The sequence below is a fragment of the Cervus canadensis genome, chromosome 19 (genome assembly GCF_019320065.1).
Source record: "Cervus canadensis isolate Bull #8, Minnesota chromosome 19, ASM1932006v1, whole genome shotgun sequence".
NCBI classification, from domain to species: Eukaryota; Metazoa; Chordata; class Mammalia; order Artiodactyla; family Cervidae; genus Cervus; species Cervus canadensis.
This window is the reverse complement of record NC_057404.1, coordinates 7,157,453-7,177,396: the sequence shown is the minus strand read 5'-3', so window position 1 is coordinate 7,177,396 and position 19,944 is coordinate 7,157,453. Positions and strand designations below refer to the sequence as shown.

The window sequence follows — 19,944 nt, the reverse complement described above, 5'->3', positions numbered from 1 at the left end:
CTTAGAAGAAAGCAGCCATAAGAATAAAAAGATACATGATGCTATTGCCCTGGCTCTGCCACTAACCAGTCCCATGACTGATCTTGGTAAATGTTAGTTGGCCACTTTGGGTCTAACTTTTATTATCTAGGGAAAAAAAGGAGTTCTGAAATTTCTTTTAGGATCCTTCTGAAAGGAAAATGCCTGTTCCATTCTTGAAAACTGAAGAATATGGACCAAACATCTCTGAATTCTACTGGCCAGGGTTTTACTAGCCTTTAAGCCCTCCTCCTCACAATACTTGAACATTGTTGCTATAATAATAATAAACTACTGAATTTATATAAGTTACAAACAACACAAAAGTTATAAAAAATATAGTTATATATTATTTAAAATCTATGCTAGTAAGAGAGTAATACTTTAACTAAACATGGATCCCTAAAAAGTACAGTGTGAATTGGTGGTATAGTGGTGAGCATAGCTCCTTCCTAAAAAGTACAAAGTCAAAATCACCTTACAAAGCAGGAGGAAGACAAAAATCATAAGAATTCTTGAAAAAGCAACATTTTAGCAATAGGACATTCAACTTGATTAATATGTATATCAAATTTAACTTCCAAAAGAACTCATAACAAATGAATATTCTAACCATATGCTCATTCTAGACTGTCAATTTAGTTAAAAAATACTTCTGACATTTAATCTACTTTCAAATAGAAGATGTATATACAATCATAACTTTTTAAAAACCAGATTATCCATCACCAGAATTCAGGTTTCCATATTCTTAATATGAAAATAATAGAAAGATCTACAATTTTACTTAATTTATATCTCATAAGTCATATTTCAGCATCTCAAAAATTTAAAATAATGAGTACAACCTTAAGAAGCATCAATTAAGCACCCCACTTCATGTACAGTCTTTAGTATCAAGATTTATTTTGATGGAAGGTATTGTGTCCTATTCCTTCCAAATGGGCAGCAAATTGTAGGATCCAACTAGATTTTCAGAAACAAACTACAGGAACACTTTTAAATATTAATCACTCACAACACTGTTAACATTTACCAGGCACTAGACTAAGTTCTAACAGCAAAGGGGCAAGATTATTTTCTAAAATACATTTCAACAAGTTGCCCAAGGGGAAGACTGGCAAGGCGTCAATATTGTTGCTTTCCTCACCTTCCACACACTCTAACTGATTAGTAAAACTCTGAAATATCTCTTGGATTGTTCCCTATCTCTCTATTCCCACTATCACAGCCCCACTTCATGATTTCAACATCTTTGACCTAAACTACAGTTTAACAGTCTCCTAGCTGGACTCCCTGTCTCGTCTTCCCCTATTCCAATTCAACCCCCAATGGTGACCAAAAAAAAAATGTCTTTAGCACTGCCAAATGTTCCTTAGGAGTCAAAGATGCCATGGTTGAGAACTACTGCGTCAAGCTGATCCCTTAATAAGAGTAACACTTACTTTGTAAGGCTGTGGCCACAATCTATAACCATGCAACAGAAAACAAAAAATTAACTTACCTAAAGCCTGAAACTTACAACCTTCACATTAGGCCCAGCATGTTTAAAAATAAGCTGACCCCTTATAAAATAAGCCATAATCACCATCCCTTAAAACCCCTTTGAACATGTGGACATAAGTCATCACTCTGAATTTTGAAAAGTCAGTACTTTCTGTTAAAGTTTAATCATACTATTTACATATTTAAGTTTTTGGATATCAGAAAATTGTGATAATTTTTAAAATGCATTTTGCACTTAAATCAGTCTCCTAGAAGCTGATGAAAACCCTCCTAGGCAAATTATTGCCTACCTTTAAAGCTGGAAGCTACTTTGAATAGTATTCTCAAAAATATTTCTAGACAAAAAAAAACCTTAAAAAATACTCCAATTTTTATACTTAGAGGAAAAAAAAGAAGTAGAATTAAAAAATATCACATACATACTCTTTTAATTTCCCATAATGATATGTCCTTAACAGAGATTACTATTCTAAGATACAGCCAAGACAGAACGATACCTTTCAGAAGGGGGTAAAAGAAAAGACGTAAAATATCTTAAAAAAAAAAAGCCTGGTAGGTGAAACTTAAGGCCAGGCCCAGCAGAGCAGTAATACCACTGGAGAGAGCACCTCCTACCACAAACGTCTGAAGTGTGAACATTCTGTCCAGAGAAACTTACCTTCAGTCGTTTGATCATTTCGTCCGTGGTGATCTTGTCGGTGATCTCCTTTACCCCCGGAGGGTAAGCGATCTTCCCGTCGGCACTCACGACGCCGCAGAGGGCAGTGGCAGGCTTGGGCTGAGCGGTGAAGTCCATCCTGGGGGACAACTTTTCTTTCACGGTCCTCTACCGGCCTCTATCGGTCAGAAAACAAAAGTTCAGCGGGAAAGGGGCGACTTTGTAACCTCTTTTTTCATTTCGAAAATCCTAATCTGCAAAGGGTCCTTTCTCCAGGGAGGCCGGGGGCTCGGCGGCGGCCTCCATACCCGCTCCTTCCCGGGGTTTGGACCCTGGTGGCCGCCTCGCCGCCCCCACCCACGCGGGCCCCGCAGACCCCGGGCCCTCCCGGCTCCCTGGCACCGGCGGCCGCGGGAAGCGCCGAGCAGCGCCAGGAGTTTCCCATTCCCCCTTTCACAATGAAATCCCACCCCCAAGCACCGAGGTCCGAAGTTTGGAGGCCTCGAGAGCCCAGCGAGGCCCCTAAGGCCCCGGCTCGGTCAGAGAGAAGCCTCGAATGCCCGCCCGGCCGGTCCCCTCCGGGAAAGGAGACGCGAGGCCTATAGGGCTCGGCTTAGGCCGCAAAACTAGGGACCCAACGGGACCTACACGCAGCGGCGGCTCCTGGGAACCTACGCCCTTGCCGGGCAAAGCTTCGGGACCCCCGGTGTCCCCGCCACGCTCCCGCCCCTCCCGTGTCCCGGTCCCTCACCCCCGCGTGAGGGGAAAACAAGCTGCCCTCCGCCCCGAACCCCAAGCCAGGAAGCGGCTGACGCGGCTCCGCACTTCACATTTTGTTCCTTCAACTTCGGCTCAGGGACCCCGGCGGCTTCTCTCGCCCCCGGCCACTCGGCGCCGTCCGGTGCCGCCGAGGCCTTACCGGCACCTCCAGGCAGCCCCGCCGGGCCTCCGTCCCGCGCCCCCCACCCCCTCCGGTCTCCCCTTCCGTCCCCTCCCTCCCCAGCCGAGGGCGGGAGCCGAGCCGCCGCCGCCTTTACCTCCTCCTCATGCGGGCGGAAGGTGCATCGAGCGCCCGGGCCTCTGTCAGGTGGTTGCGCCGCCGCCCCTCTCCGGGCTGCACACAAAGCGGCTCCGCGGGTCCCGCCGCCGCCGCCGCCCGCCCCGGAGCGGCGCTGGGGCTGGCGGTGCCGAGGAGGAGCAGTCGCCGCGGGGGGAGACGCGGGGCGAGTGAGAGCTGGGCGGGGAGACACTGCCGCTCTCCGTCTGGCAGAGGAAGAGCAGCCTCGGAGAAGGCTCCTCCGGGAGCGTGTGCGCGTGTGTCCGCCCCGGACCCCGGCTGCCCGCCCGCCAGCACCTCGCGCCGGCCGGGTCCGCCGACCCGGACCCGGACGCCCCTCGCAGCGGCGCGCGCGCGGCCGTCCGTGCTCCCGGCAGCCGGCGCCTCTCGCACACACCGACCGGTCACGCGAGCGGCGCGAGAGCACGCGAGAGCAGGGCGCGCGCCTCGCTCCCGCCCCTTCCTCCGCCGGCCTTGCCTCCGCCTCCCTCGGGCCTCAAGCGGCGGCGCGCGGAGCAAACAGCGCCGCCACCCGGTTGGCGCCAAGACCTGCCGCACCGAGCGCCTTCGGGAGGACCGGACCCAGAAGGCGAGCAGAGGAGGAGCCTGGCTGGCGGGAAGCGACCCGGCGCCCGCGGCCTTTTGAGGCCAAGTTGGATGAACGGAGTTTTTTCACTGTTTGCCGCGGAGATGAGTTCATGACTTTTGGGGTTCATCCTAAACGACGTGGATGGACATGGTTGAAAAATGGTTAATTAGTCGGTGATAACGAACTGATTTCCTCCCAAGGGACAGAAGATCTGCAACTTGAGGAAAAGTTTTGCAACATGGCACAACGTATGCTGCTCATTCTTGTTTCTTTTGACAGCCACCTCTCCTCTTTAGATGTCTAAAATTAATATTTTGAAAACTGCAAAATATGAAAATTGCACTGAGTCCAGTAGTTCTCAAAGAATAGACGAAATTTCCTGGACGGCACTCCCAAACCTAGAAAATCAGGATTTCTGAGACTGGACTTCAGAAATAAGCATGTTTACAAATTGGATAGATAGGTCTAATGAATATGGAGTAACTCGTTAAAAAAAAAATATACCAAAGGATAGCTTTTTCTTTCATCCAAAGGAAAACCCGATGCAGTGGTGTTTGAGCAGTTTAAAATAAAAAGCTGAAGCAGATGGACCTCGGGAGCACATATATAATTTCCAAAGATGAAGTTAAAAAGAGAAAATAATTTGAAATAGTCTGCAGCTCTTGAAACCGATTGCTACTGTAGTTTGAAATGATATTTGATTATTTAAATTCTTGATGGATATTAATTGATCTTTTCCACATCCTTTGTTTGATCTTAAAAATATTATAAGGGCTGCCCTCACTGAACTGTTTTTCAAGTAATATACAAGGAAGCAATTATCTCAGAATCTAACACACCACATTTGCTGATTTGCTAGAACTCTGCCCAAAAGTCAGAACTTGGTTCTTAGACATTTAGAGTAGCAGGCAGAATCCATTAAGAAAGCTTCATCCAAACTATTAAACTGACCAAAACCTACACTGTTTTTAGGCTCTTTCTCTCACATATGATTTTTAAAAATCTGTCACGTTTAAATAAAGAGGGATTTTTATTTTCATTCTTGCCATTATTAATTTACCCATTACTAAATGGAGTTTTGTATATATCCATAAAATTGTAATTTTAACTACCTACTTTGTTAATAATGTTTGATTTTATAAACACTCAAAAGATAGTACAAGATAGTATACAAGATAGCTTCCTTGTATATTACTTGAAAAGATAGTAAGCCCTAAGGATCGTAACACATCAATAGGTTGAACTTATAAATTCTAAATTGTAGGAATTCTGAAATTTCTGTTTTTAATTCCTTTTTAAAAAACATTTCCACTTACAGTAAATGAGAAGTGATACATTCATTTGTGAACAATTATGTGAAGAGGGCCTACTATACAAGGCATTGTTTTGAGCACTGAGAATAAAATCTGTAGTGGGAAAGAGAACAAACATCGCTGCCTGTTGTGGTAGAGCTTAATTTATTGGGCGAGAGATAGACAAAAAAATTAATAAATTGCTATGGAAGAAAATGAAGTAGAGAAGAGGGACGATGCAGACCACATACAACCTTTTAGGCCTTCTACCTTTGGAAAGACTTTGGCACATACTCTGAGAAGGAAGTGCTTTAAAAAGAGAAGTGATATGATTTATGTTCTATGATCTAGGCAACCTTGGACAAACTGCTTAATTTTTCTGTGCCTCATTTTCCTCATCTGTAAAACAGGGATAATTGTTTTTATTTCAGAGAGTCATTGTGAGGGATAAATAAATTAACATTTGTAAAGTGCCTAGAACAGTAACTGGTACATACTAAGCTCTACATAATTTTTTGATATATGTAAAATGAAAGAGTAACTCTAGCTGCTAGGCTGAAAATAATGAGGAGATGCAAATGTAGAAGTAAGATAACCAAGTATAAGACTACTGCAAAAATTCCAAAGAGAGATGGTAGGACTAGGTAATAACAGTGGACGTGATGAAAAAAATTAAAAAAAAAAAAGAAAAGAGTTAAGGAAATAAGGTGACTCCAAAGTTTTTGGCCTGTGTAGTGAAGGATGAAGCTATCTTTAACTGGGAAGGGGAGGACTGTGCTTGGGATAGCTTTCGTCAGGATGTCTTTTAGAATCTAAGCTGTTTAAAAGTTAATTTAGCAAACAGCTCCTGAGCTCCTGTAAGGTATTGTGCTAGGCACTGGGCAAATATTTAGAAAAGAAGAAGACAAAGTTCCTGCTCCTGACGGGATCAGAGTCCAGTGGAGGAATCACAGGCATATGTCCCATAATTGAGGCAAGGCTGTGATTTATTCCACAATAGGGATTTAAATTGTATTGTCTAAGAGCCTAAGACAGGAATGCTATGGGAACTTCCCAAAGGGAGGGCTGTTTGAGGCTGGGCACTGGAGGGTGAATTGTTACTGAGTAGTTGTTGTGAGAAGAGCAATAGCTAATAGAGATAACCACAAGGTGAAAAAAGGCTTGGAGGTAATTAAGTGCAATTTCTTTTTGAGGAAAAGACTTTGGTGTGATTAGAACAATAATTGTATAAAAGAGTGGCTTGACTTTGTGAGCCTTATTCTGCCCTCATATAATTTCCATCAGCCCCCCTCCCATAGACACATGTACAAACATACAATCTATGTACAAAATGACATCCAATGCAGCTTCAGGACAAACCCCCAACCCCCTATTTCAATCACCTTACCAACCATAAATTCTTCCTACATAGAAATTCTAGATCCAAACTCTGGGGCACCACAACAATGGAAATGTTTCACACTTGCTTTGTCCAGTAGGTCCTAACCACATGCAACTATAAAATGCCTGAAAAGTGGCTGATGAAATGGAGGAACTAAACTTTTAATTTAATTTAAAAAATCTAAACAGCGATATGTGGCTAGTGCTTGCTATATTGGACAGTGCAGTTCTAGAGAACAGAGTTTGTAGGAGTGATTGACAGAAGGTGAGGGTAGAGGATAAACTGTGTTCGCACTAAATACTGCAGAGGTTGAACAGAGTGGCAGTTTCAAAGGATGAACTGGGGTAATAGGAGACTAAAGCCATCTATAGTGAAAGTGAATGAAGGTAAAAATACCAACAGAAAAAAATGCAAAAATATCTAAGATATTTAAAGCAGATTTTATAAATATGTGTTTTCTATTTATCTGAAATTCTTTATTTGCTTTTCAACTTAAAATGTAACTAGCTAAGTTTATCCTGAGTAATTTCACAAATTACAAATTTGAAACTTCCATGTACCTCTGCTCCCAGAGAAATTTTAATGATATGTCATAATTAGTGAAACTAAAAAAATGGTATTTTATTTTAGAGTCTTTCCAGATATCACTGAAGCTTGGCTAGAACAAATATATGTAGGCACAGGATAATACCATATCTATCTGTGGTGAATGAAATGAATTTTACATGTTTCACTGATGACTAAAAATATAAAGTCTGAATCATTTTGGCTTAGTGTGATCAAGATGTTAATGATTAACTTGTTTGTCATGGTAATTTAAAGACTTTATTTGAATCCTGTCTGATATCTTTGGCTTGATGCACATCTCTTTTCAATTTAAAGTGTGAAAGCTGACCTGCATCATTAATTATATTAGCTTTCTTAAAATTGTTTTTATCAAAATTAAGTATTATTTAGCAAACTAAGACTAAATATTTTCAAATACAAAAGAAACTACAAATATAAACAACTTGGGTAAATCTTAGTGAGATAATATGATAACCTGTTTATAAAGTTCAAAAGCAAGGCTCAAGATGTTGGTTACCCCTGGAGTACAAGGCAACGCAGGGAACACAGGAAGACCGCAGGGGAAATGAATATACAGATGGATATGTTCTTGTTAAAGCTTTCTTCTTCGGTGTAGTGGTGGCTTCATATATGTTCACTATGTGATAGGTGAATGGAAGGATGAATGAATGAGGGCAATCCATGAGCCAATAAGGGATGTGTTTATAACCCAAGTAACGTTCAGTCGCTCAGTCGTATCTGACTCTTTGCGACCCCAAAGACTGCAGCACGCCAGGCTTCCCTGTCCTTCACCAACTCCTGGAGCTTACTCAAACTCGTGTCCACTGAGTTGGTGATGCCATCCAAACATCTCTTCCTCTGTTGTCCCCTTCTCCTCCTGCCTTCAATCTTTCACAGCATTAGGGTCTTTTCTAGGGAGTCGGTTCTTTGCATCAGGTGGCCAAAGTATTGGAACTTCAGTTTCAGCATCAGTCCTTCCAATGAATTTCAGGACTAATTTCCTTTAGGATTGACTGCTTTGATCTCCTTGCTGTCCAAGGGACTCTCAGGAGTCTTCTCCAACACAACAGTTCAAAAGCATCAGTTCTTTGGTGCTCACCCTTCTTTATGGTCCAACTCTAACATCCATATATGACTACTGGAAAAACCAAAGCTTTGACTAAATTGACCTTTGTAGACAAAGTAATGTCTCCGCTTTTTAATATGCTGTCTAGGTTTGTCATAACTTTTCTTCCAAGAAGCAAACATCTTTTAATTTCGTGGCTACAGTCACCATCTGCAGTGATTTTGGAGCCCAAGAAAATAAAGTCTCTCACTGTTTCCATTGGTTCCCCATCTATTTGCCATGAGGTGATGGGACCGGATGCCATGATCTTAGTTTTCTGAATGTTGAGTTTTAAGCCAGCTTTTTTCACTCTCCTCTTTCACCTTCATCAAGAGGCTCTTTAGTTCCTCTTCACTTTCTGCCATAAGGGTGGTGTCATCTGCATATCTGAGGTTATTGATATTTTTCCTGGCAATCTTGATTCCAGCTTGTGCTTTATCCAGCCCTGCATTTCACATGATGTACTCTGTATAAGTTAAATAAGCAGGGTGACAATATGCAGCCTTGAGGCACTCCTTTCCCTATTTGGAACCAGTGCGTTGTTCCATGTCCAGTTCTAACTTGCTTCTTGACCTACATACAGGTTTCTTAGGAGGCAGGTGAAATGGTCTGGTATTTCTATCTCTTTAAGAATTTTCCACAGTTTGTTGTGATTCACACAAAGACTTTAGCATAGTCAATGAAGCAGTAGATGTTTTTCTGGAGTTCTCTTGCATTTTCTATGATCATTGGCAATTTGATCTCTTGTTCCTCTGTTACCAAATGTTATGATTAATCTTATTCAGGGAAGCTGAAATCCAGAGAGAAAAAAGACAAGCATAAGACATTTTATATTACACCTTAATATTAAAAAGAAATTATATCCCCCCCAAGGGCTTACCTGTTGGTTCAATGGTAAAGAATGCGCCTGCTAACACAGGAGATCCCAGTTCCATCCCCTGGTCCCGAAGGAACCCACATGCCTCAGAGCAACTAAGCTTGTGCAATTACAACTACTGAGCCAGTGCTCTAGAGCCTGTGAACTGCAATGACTGGGCCCGCTTGCCGCAACTCCGGAGGCTGTGCACCCTCGAACCCGTTCTGTGTAACAGGAGAAGCCACGCAAAGAGAAGCCTGCACACCACAGCTCGAGAGAAGCCCCTGCTAGCCACAACCACAGAAAGCTTGGCAAAGCAACAGAGCCCCAGCGCAGACAAAAATAAATACATACATTTAAAAAATAATTAAAAAAATGATAGCCCCCAAAGTCAAAGAAATTCTGTCCCCATGATAATTTTTTTCTAATGATGGTAGTAAAATGAAAAATTATTTGGAATTATGTCTTACATGAATGCCACTTTGCAGCCCTTCCTTAAATTGCTAGCATTTGGATGATAAGTGATTATAAAATGGAAAGAATTGTCAAGGTAATTAAACTTTCAATAATCACCTTGAAGTATATTTTTATTATGAAGTCTGGGATTCCAGCCTCTTAATGTTATATATGACTAAAATATACAGGAAAGTAAACTTATGACAAATACTTCCTTATGGTAAAGGCAGAAGAGACTCATTTCTGGAAATATGTTAGGGAGGATAATCATGGCCTCCCTCCTGCAAACTCTTTTAAGAGTTGTTCGGATCATAGTCCTATATATTTCCTCTCTTTCTCTTTCCCTCCCTCTCTCTGTGCCCTGCCCTGCCATGCCCCCTTCCCCACAGCTAACTGAGCCTGCAGTGGCTGAGCTGAGCCAAACAAAATATCATGAGAGGCTGTGAACTAAAACTCAGCAACAGATGGAACTTTTAGCTGAATTATATCAATGTAAAACAGTAAAGGTCTTCAGCTTTCTACATAGGAGTACGCTAAGGAGAACAGAGCTGTCCTAATTTTTGTCCCAACTGGTCCATTTTTCTTGGACTCCACATAAGCGTTGTTTCTTTACAGTAAAATCTCTTTCACTTGAACTAATGTGAGTAAATTCCTGAACTTTAAATACCAAATATAACCTGATTTAGAAATAGCAATTGGACTTCATGAAATCTTAACCATGATCCACGAAACTAGCTTGACTGAGTCAATTTTGTCATTTAGTCCTGAAGTCATGCCTGATTCTTTGCAACTCCATAGACTATAGCCTGCCGGCCTCTTCTGTACATGGAATTTTCCAGGCAAGGATACTGGAGTGGGTTGCCATTTCCTCCTCTGGGGATCTTCCCCAGACAAGGGATTGAACCTGTGCCTCTGCGTTGGCAGGCAGATTCTTTACTACTGAGCCACCAAAGCCTAGACTGGGTCAAATAGTGCCCTCCAAATTAATGTCTACTTGGAACCTCAGGTCATGACCTTATTTGGAAGTAGGGATTTTGCAGGTGTAATTAGTTCAGAGGAAGTCATACTGGATTAGGGTGGGCCCTAAGTCCAATGGCTGGTGTTATAAAAAAGACAGACATCGAACAAGGCCAGGGGATTAAAGAGGCAGAGATTGGAATCAGGCAGCTGCAAGCCAAGGAATGCCAAGGATTTCCAGCAAACATCGGAACTAAGGAAAGAGGCAAGGGAAGATTCTTCCCTTGAGCCTTGAGAAGGAGTATCACCCTACTGACACCCTACTGACACCTACTGACACCTTCGGCCTCCAGAACAAGAGGAGAATGAATCTCTGTAGTTGTAAGCCACTGCACTGATGATACTTCGTCACAACAGCCTTAGGAAATTCATACATCAGCCATATGTAAAATCTGTCCTAAAGTGGATTAGTAGCTATAAAGAAGTAAAAGCATTTTACCTTCTGTAAGACAAATTTCATCACTCTCATTTTTGGACCTAACATTTGCTTATTTTTGAAAGAGAAAATTTGTAGAACATTTATATATAAATGTTATATAGATAGTTGTTTATATATAATTGTTCTATATATGTTGTTCCCTTGCTAAGTCATGTCCAATTTTTTGCAACCCCATGGGTTGCAACCCCTGTCCTTCACTTTTTCCAGGAGTTTGCTCAGATTCATGTCCATTGAGTCAGTGATACTATCTAATCATTCATGTCGCCCCCCCACTCTCCTCCTGCCCTCAATCTTTCCCAGCATCAGGGTCTTTTCCAGTGAGTTGACTCTTCGCATCAGGTGGCCAAATTATTGAAGCTTCAGCTTCAGCATCAGTCCTTCCAATGAGTATTCAGGGTTGATTTCCTTCAGAGTTGACTGGTTTGATCTCTTTGCTATCCAAGGGACTCTCAGGCGTCTCCTCCACCACCACAGTTCAAAGGCATCAATTCTTTGGCACTCTGCCTTTTTTAAGGTCCAACTCTCACATCCATACATGCCTACTGGAAAAAGCATAGCTTTGACTATATGGACATTTGTCAGCAACGTGATGTTTTTGTTTTTTAAAAGTGATGTCAGCGTTTTTTACGCATGTATACAGAATCTAGAAAAATGGTTCTGAAGAAACCATTTGCAGGGCAGCAATGGAGAAACAGACATAGAGAATAGACTTATGGACATGGGGAGAGGGGAGGAGAGGGTGAGCTGTATGGAGAGAGTAACACAGAAACTTACATTACCGTGTGTAAAATAGAGAGCCAGTGAGAATTTGCAGTATGTCTCAGGAAACCCAAACAGGGGCTCTGTATTAACTTCGAGGGGTGGGATGGGGAGGGAGATGGGAAGCAGGTTCAAAAGGGAGGGGATGTATGTATACCTATGGCTGATTCATGTTGAAGTTTGACAGAAAACAACAAAATTCTGTAAAGCAATTATCCTTCAGTTAAAAAATAAATTAAAAAAAAGTGATGTCAGTGTTTTTTAATACACTGTCTAGGTTTGTCATAGTTTTTCTTCCAAGGAGCGAGCGTCTTTTAATTTCATGGCTGCAGTCCCCGTCTACAGTGATTTTGGAGCCCAAGAATATAAAATCTGTCACTGTTTCCACTCCCCATCTATTTTCCATGAAGAGATGGGACTGGATATCATGATCTTAATTTTTTGAATGTTGAGTTTTATGCCAACTTTTTCACTCTCCTCTTTCATCTTCATCAAGAGGCTCTTTAGTTCCTCTTCACTTCTGCGATTAGCGTGGTACATCTGCATATCTGAGGTTGTTCATATTTCTCCCGACAATTTTGATACCGGCTTGTGACTCATCCAGCCCAGCATTTTGCGTGATGTACTCTGCATATAAGTTAAACAAGCAGGGTGACAGTATATAGCCTTGTCGTACTCCTTTCCCAATTTTGAAACAGTTGTTCCATGTGAGGTTCTAACTGTTGCTTCTTGACCTGTATACAGGTTTCTCAGGAGACAGGTAAGGTGGTCTGCTATTCCTATCTCTTTAAGATTTTTCCACAGTTTGTTGTGATCCACGCAGTGGAAAAACTTTAGCTTAGTCAATGAAGCAAAAGTAGATGTTTTTCCGAAATTTTCTTGCTTTCTCTATGATCCAGCGGATGTTGGCAATTTGATCTCTGGTTCCTCTGCCTTTTCTAAATGCCACTTGTACACCTGGAAGTTCTCGGTTCACGTACTGCTGAAGCCTAGCTTGAAGGATTTTGAGCATAAGCGTACTATCATGGGAAATGAACACAGTTGAACAGTAGTTTGAACATTCTTTGGCACTGCGCTTCTTTGGAACTGGAATGAAAACTGATCTTTTCCAGTCTTGTGGTCACTGCTGAGTTTCCCAAGTCTATATGTGTGTATATATATATATATATATAACATATATATAAATGTAAAATATATATATAAATGTAGAGCATTTATATAAATGTTCTATGTCTTATACATGTAAATGTAGAACATTTGTAGAACATTTATAAAGGCATAAGTGCATTTTTTCTCAATTATATTAAGTTTATGAGCCTCAATTTACCTGTGGAATCTGCATTTTCATTATCCCATTTTCTCACATTCTTAGGAAATAATAATATGCTAGCAAATATTTAAGTAATTATACAACTAAGATGGAGAAACTGCAGAAATGGAACTTTTGCTTGGCAGACAGCTCCACCAAGCTTTGGCTCAAAGTATTCGTTGGCTAACACGGAAATGTACAAAATTGAAATTTTAAAAGGAGTTCAGGAATGAGAATATATAATGTACTAAATGAAGTTATACAAAAGTGAATGGACGAAAGTTAATGCCGGGTTGTTTAATAATCAATTGGTTCTTTTCATTATGTTCACTTTATTAACTAAGAATTTTCATCAATGCAGTATTTTCTGACTTAAACCATCAAATGTCATTACTATAATAATTGGCAGATTGTAAGAATAAGTAACTGAACATCAAATTTCTAGTTTAACTGGAACTGTAACCACATCAGAACTGGTAGCCAGCACTATTTTACTTGTCCAAGGAATGTGTCAAGAATTTGCGTAACTTTTGCCTTCTGAATTTTTCCAAGTAGTTCCAGAAACTGAACAGTTTTTGGAATGTGGACTACCTAGATAAATACTGTTTTGGAAAAACTCTTCAGAGTTCAATTATGCATAGACTTGTCCAGAGATTAAATTAAACAGTGAATCTGTAGAAAATTTAATAAGAGCTGTTTTACCTTCTAATAATACAGGTTTATTATGATTTTCAGGAGATAGGAAGTTTCTTGTTAATTGAATTTTTTGACAAATTGAAACTTAATCAGAAAATTCCTTTCCATTCAATTAACTATATTACTAGAATACAACAGTTTAATTTTCATTCTTTAGGAAGAACAGGATACTGAACATAATGGAAAATATTTGGTGTTTGAACATAACCGCTAGTGCTTCAGTGTTGAAAATGTGAAAAACACTTGAATTTACAAAATGTGGGTGTAGAATCAGAGACTGATTGAACCAAACGTGTGTGATAAAATCCACACCTAATCAGATAAAGTACCTGAACTGCTTGTCACAGTACCCAGCACATGGTGTACTGAGACTAGAGTTTTCCATGAAAGTTAATTTCATCTCTGTATGTATTGAGGTTTTTATTTGACTTTGCTTTGAATATAACAGGGGAGGCCAGTTAGGAACCTCTGTCAAATTGGATTTTGCTACCTTGATCCACTTAGCGCTTACTGTGTGCCGTTCTAATACTAAATGTTGAGGAGGCAGAGGTGGATAAGATACAGTCCCCAACTTCAACAGGCAATTTGAAGTTTCCCTGTGTTATTATTATGTTATTACTATATTTGCATGCTTTTGTGCTATCTTAACTTACTAATTTGGAAAGCAGAAGTCTGGACAAAAGACAGAATGAAACTGGGGAGATGGTGGGGAGTGAAGAATTTTCTTAGGTATAAGCAAGGAGAAAACATTAACCATTATTGTCTCCTGTTAATGGGATTATGGGATATGGCTTTCTCTTTCTTCATATTTTCACATGCTTGTCAAAATTTCTGAAAGTATGTTCAGAAAAAAAAAAATAGTTTCCGAATGCTTAAGACTGGAATGAATTTATTTTTAAAACATGACAGATAAAATCCGCACCTAATGAGATAAAGTACCTGACGTGCTTAGCACAGTACCTGGCACATGGTGTATGCTTAATAAATGTTAGCTACTACTGTTAATATTATTATCATTATTGCTGTAAGTTAGTTCACTTGGTTGCAAGGAATGAAAGAAATTAACTGAAGCTAGCTTAAGTAAGAACTAGAGAGAGAGGCAGACAGACAGACAGAGAAACAGGGTGGTATCCCAAGGAACCCAAGAGCAAAATTACAGCTAGGCTTCAAGAAAGAAATGGAAGTAAGAACTGAGGAGCTATCAGGATGCTATCTACTTTCCTCTGATATCTGCTTCATTCTCTGCTCTTTGAAGAGGGTGCTTTCTTCGCTTTTTAGTTCACATGACTTGCAGAAGAGAACCATCCATCTTCTTTACAACTCCTTCATCTTAGATCAGCCCAGACTAAACTAGCAGCTCTTGGTTCAAATTGCAAAAGCTAAGGACAATACATTTAATTCTTTTTTCTTTTCCCTGTAGCCCTTATCATCCAGCATACTAAATAATTCATTACTTATTATGTTTATTGTTTATGCTTTGTCTCTCCAGGTGCCCATAACTGGTCTTATCAGCTGGGGCCAGGTGGGCAGGGTCATGTCTAAGACATACGTCTAGATGAGCCACCACTAATGGATTGGGAGACCAACAGCAATTTCCAGAGAAAGGAAAGATTATTGAAAGGAAAGGAAAGGAAAGATCTCCTCCAAAGGTTTATCTTGTTGAAAGTAGTACCAAAGCAGAGTTCTTTATATTTATACACTTCTCTCTCCACACAAACGCAAAGTTCCCAAAGTATCCGCCAACTTGTTGGAAAAAAAAACTCTCCATTAGCATCAGAACTAATTATTTAAATGTAATTTTCAAAAGTTTGAATTTTAATCTTAAAAATCAAATACATTCACATTTTAATAAATAACATTTGATATATAGTAATAAGTTCAAATTTTACAACACAGTATCTTTTTTCATATAATAAAACAGAAAACAGTATTTATTATCTTCTAGATACTTCATTTCTGTACTCTATCTGCACCTCGGATTCTCTCACTGTTAGTGTGACAGGATAGACATCCTTTTCCGCCCTGTATGCTGTTCCCTTCTTGGGGCAGAGCACACACCATGGGGAACAGAAGGAGCATTTGGCAGTGTTACTGAATGCAGAGGAAGAGACAGAGACCCCCTCGGAATATTAACACATGAGGGAGTTCAGTTTTTGCAATGTGAAGTCTGATTGTATGTACTCCACTGATAGGATTTGACACAGCCCAGGTCTCATCTAAAGGGGAACAGCCTGTGCCAGAGGTAGAGAAGAAGACAGAAGATCATGGGGAAAGGGTGCAAGTGTCATGAGAGGTTATGAAAAGAAAGGGTGGGGCTAAATGGGAGGATTGGGCTTCCCAGGTGGTGCTGGTGGTAAAGAGCCTGCCTGCCAAAGAAGTAGACATAAGAGACACTGGTTCAATCCTGGGATTGGGAAGATCACCTCTCCCTGGAGGAGGAGGAAATGCTGGAGGAAATAGCCCAGTATTCTTGCCTGGAGAATCCCATGGACAGAGGAGCCTGGCAAGCTACAGTCCATGGGGTCACAGAGTCAGACACGGAAGTGACTTAGCACACAATGGGGAGGATGTTTCTTCTTTATTGATACAGTGGTTCCGTGGATTTAGATGGGAGAATCCCTGTCCACTCAGCGCTGGAGAGGCTGACGTGAAAAGAGTGCGTGCTCAGTCTTGAGAGATTCTTTGAGACCCCATGGACTGTAGCCTCCCAGGCTCCTCTGTCCATGGGATTTCCCAGGCAGGAATACTGGAATGGGTTGCTATTTCCTCCTCTAGGGGATCTTCCTGACCCATGTCTAGGGATCCAACCCATGTCTCCTGAGTCTCCTGCACTTGCAGGAAGATTCTTTTATTACCACTGGGCCACTTAGGAAGCCCTAGTGAAAGGAGTTAGAGGGACCCTTCCCAAACCCTTACTCTGTTGTGAGTCTGGGGAGATGACACTAACTTGAAGCAAGGCGCTGTTATGTACATTCTGCTAGATTACAGGCCATGTGAGGGCAGGAATCTGTGTCCACATTGTTCATGATGTAGCTCAAATGCCTAGAACAGTGCCGGGCATCTGACGGCACTCAATAAATACTTGTCCAATTGATTTAAAAAATTCTGAATTATGTGTCTATGCCTGACTGGCTGACAGTACAGATATTTAATCTTGGGCTATACCGCTGCTGTCTTCCCTAGGCATGGTTCCGCTGTTTGACTAGAAGTGAGCCCATACATTTGTCAAGTGATGTGCAGAAATAGAGGAGCAGAAGGAGACACTTTACAGGACACAACAAAGTCTTAAACTTTTCACACTGTTGTATCTGACACCATTCCAGACATAGGAGAAATTAAGATCAACAATGTGGCAGAATTAGATGTTTACAATATTATTTCAAAAAAAAATTTAAATACAGAATCAGTTGCTCTCTTCTTTCCTTTTCCCAGTATTTATCCAGTCATATCAACTCTGAAATGGATTGTCTCGACATAAGACCCAGGAGAAATGGGAGAGTGTTACAAATTGCCAAAAAAAAAAAAAGTTTTTATAAAAGTGTCATTGCTTCGGTGATGCATCACAATATAAAATATATGTAAATAAATAGCTTCTTTGGTTTCCCTGGTGACTTAGTTATAAAGAATCCACCTGCCAATGTAGGAGACATGGGTTCCATCCTGGATCCGGGAAGATCCCACGTGTCACATAACAGTTAAGCCCGTGAACCATAAGTATTGAAGCCTGAGAACCCCTTAGAGCCTGTGCTCCTCCATAAGAGAAGCCACAGAAATGAGAAGCCTTCCCATCACAACTAGAGTAGCCCTGGCTCGCCACCACTAGAGAAAAGCCCATGCAGCAATAAAGATTCAGCACAGCCAAATATAAATAAATAAAATTATATAAAAATTATTTAAAAAATAGCTTCTTATTGTATTTGGATGTGAAACTGCATAGGCAGAATTAAAGGTATTTTATTGGCTGATTCATGTCAATGTATGGCAAAAACCATACTTTACAATATTGTAAAGTAATTAGCCTCCAACAAATAAAAATAAATGAAAAAAAAACTCATAAAAAATAAATATAAATAAAGGTATTTTATTATTCGGTTGACTGACCTGTTTTAATATTTGAGGCCATTGCTCTAAATTTTAAAATTTTGAGTTCTGGACTGAAGTTTTGGAAAGTTTTCTAACAAAATTTCCTTGGCTCAATGACTTGCAAGGTTATTTCAGTGAAATAGACACTTTAGTACTTATTCATGATGCACCCCTCAACTGACTCCCACAAAGGGATGAGACATGGTGCTCATGGCTGGACAATAATCACCTCTTACTGTAACCACCAAGAGCTTTGTTACTGAACCAAATATGTCAATCCTGGCTTTTCACTTAGCATAAATTTTCTCACCAGGAACTCCTTCTGCTTTCTGGCAAATAGGATTCTTTCAGCTCTTCCCATCAGGCTGCTAGGCATCTACAGACATAAATATAGTGGACAAAGCTTAGACTGAGGCTAAGCTAATACATTATTGTCATCATTTTACCTTTGTGTAGTTATTTATAGTTTTCACTCCCAATATCTTGTTTACTGCTGTCAATAACTCAGAAAGGTAGGTAGACATGGATTTACTATGAAACTCATGAAGTTTAAATTTCAGTACCCGCTGGGAAGGACCCTAGTGAAGTCACACAGTCATAAGAGTTTGTAAAATTTGCAGTTTTTAACCACAATAGATCTAGATGATTGCCTCTATCCACTGTGACTACCCTTCCATACCACTTTTCTGAGAGACACTGGAGTGTCCTTAGGCATTCTGGGGGATCTGGCTGAGGGGAAGTTGGATTTGGTACATTTAATTTGGATTTAGCAATGGGGAATTCCCTGGAGGTTCAGTGGTTAGGACTCTGTGATTTCATTGTGGAGGGCCTGGGTTCCATCCCCGAATGGGGAACTAAGATCCCACAAGTTGCATGACGCAGGAAGAAACAAAACAAAATGAAGACAAAGCCAGACAAACCAAACCAACCAACCAAACAAAAAAAAGTCATTTGGGTTTAGCAAAATACGTTTATGTGGTTTGCAATCACTTTTATGTACAGTTAGCTTATTGCCAATTGTCTCAGTGTAGGAATGGCTTCCTGGAACTCTCCCTCTGTAAACTGTTGATGAATGTTGACAATGCAAAGTTTTAAAGGTTTGTCACTGAACAAGGAATCTTCAGATGCTTTGTGATCTTGCATTACATACATGAAAGAAACCTGATGGGTGCTTCAGGAATTTGACAACAATCGTAAAAGTTTATATGACATTGCTAAAACCCATTGTGGAGCTGAAATAAACTTTTTAAAAGCTAACAGGAAGTAACAGCTAACTTTTTAAAACAACAGGAAGGAACTTTCCTGGAAGTCCAGTGGTTAAGACTCTGCACCTCCATTGCAGGGGGGCACAGGATCCACCCCTGGCTGGGGAACTAGGATCCCATGTGCTGTGCAGCCAAAAAGTAAATGAAAAAATAACAAAACAACTGGCAATAGGAAAAAAAATTGCATAGCCAGATTGCTGTTGTTCAGTCGCCCATCGTGTCTGACTGTTTGTGACCCCATGGACTGTTGCACTCCAGGCCTCCCTGTCCCCCACCATCTCCCGAGTTTGTCTAAGTTCACGTTCATTGCATTTGTGATGCTGTCCAGCCATCTCATCCTCTGATGCCCTCTTCTCCTTCTGCCCTCAATCTTTCCCAGCATCAGGGACTTTTCCAATGAGTCAGCTGTTCACATCAGATGACCAAAATACTGGAGTTACTCCAATTTTAGGATGATATCTGTGCCTTGATTTATTTTTTAAATTGAATTATAATTGATTTTCAATATACTAGTTTCAGATTTACATCATAATGATTCAGTATTTTTACAGATTATACTCCACTTAAAGTTACTACAAGGTAATGACTATAATTCTCTGTTAGACAATATATCCTTGTTGTTTATCTATTTTATATATAGAATTAAATAGTTTGTGTCTCTCATTCCCATACCCCGATCTTGCCCCTCTTCCTTGGCCCCCTCACTGGTGATCAGTAGTTTGTTTTCTATGTATGTTTTGCTAAGTACATTTGTTTATTTTTTTAGACTCCACATAAGCGACATTATACAATATTTGTCTTTCTCTGACTAATTTCACTAAGAATAATATTCTCAAGGCCCATCTACATTGCTGAAAATAACAGAATTTCAGTCTTTTTCATGGCTAACAT

The 19,944-nt window shown here is 40.6% G+C and overlaps 1 protein-coding gene across 3 annotated transcripts in view; it reads right to left on the bottom strand.

Moving 5' to 3' along the window:
• PDS5A (PDS5 cohesin associated factor A) overlaps window positions 1-3,357 on the bottom strand; it is a 119,927-nt gene extending 116,570 nt beyond the window's left edge. Inside the window, exons 1-2 of one of the 3 annotated variants that reach the window (XM_043438533.1) lie at window positions 3,220-3,357; window positions 2,183-2,360 (exon numbers count right to left, since the gene is read on the bottom strand). In XM_043438533.1, coding sequence (XP_043294468.1) covers window positions 2,183-2,320 — 138 coding nt within the window. In that variant the 5' untranslated portion in view covers window positions 2,321-2,360; window positions 3,220-3,357. Of the gene's footprint in view, window positions 1-2,182; window positions 2,361-2,933; window positions 2,955-3,007; window positions 3,149-3,219 lie in introns of those variants that run through there. The other 2 variants (XM_043438532.1, XM_043438534.1) reach the window with 2 other exon arrangements.
• Window positions 3,358-19,944: the final 16,587 nt, after the last annotated feature.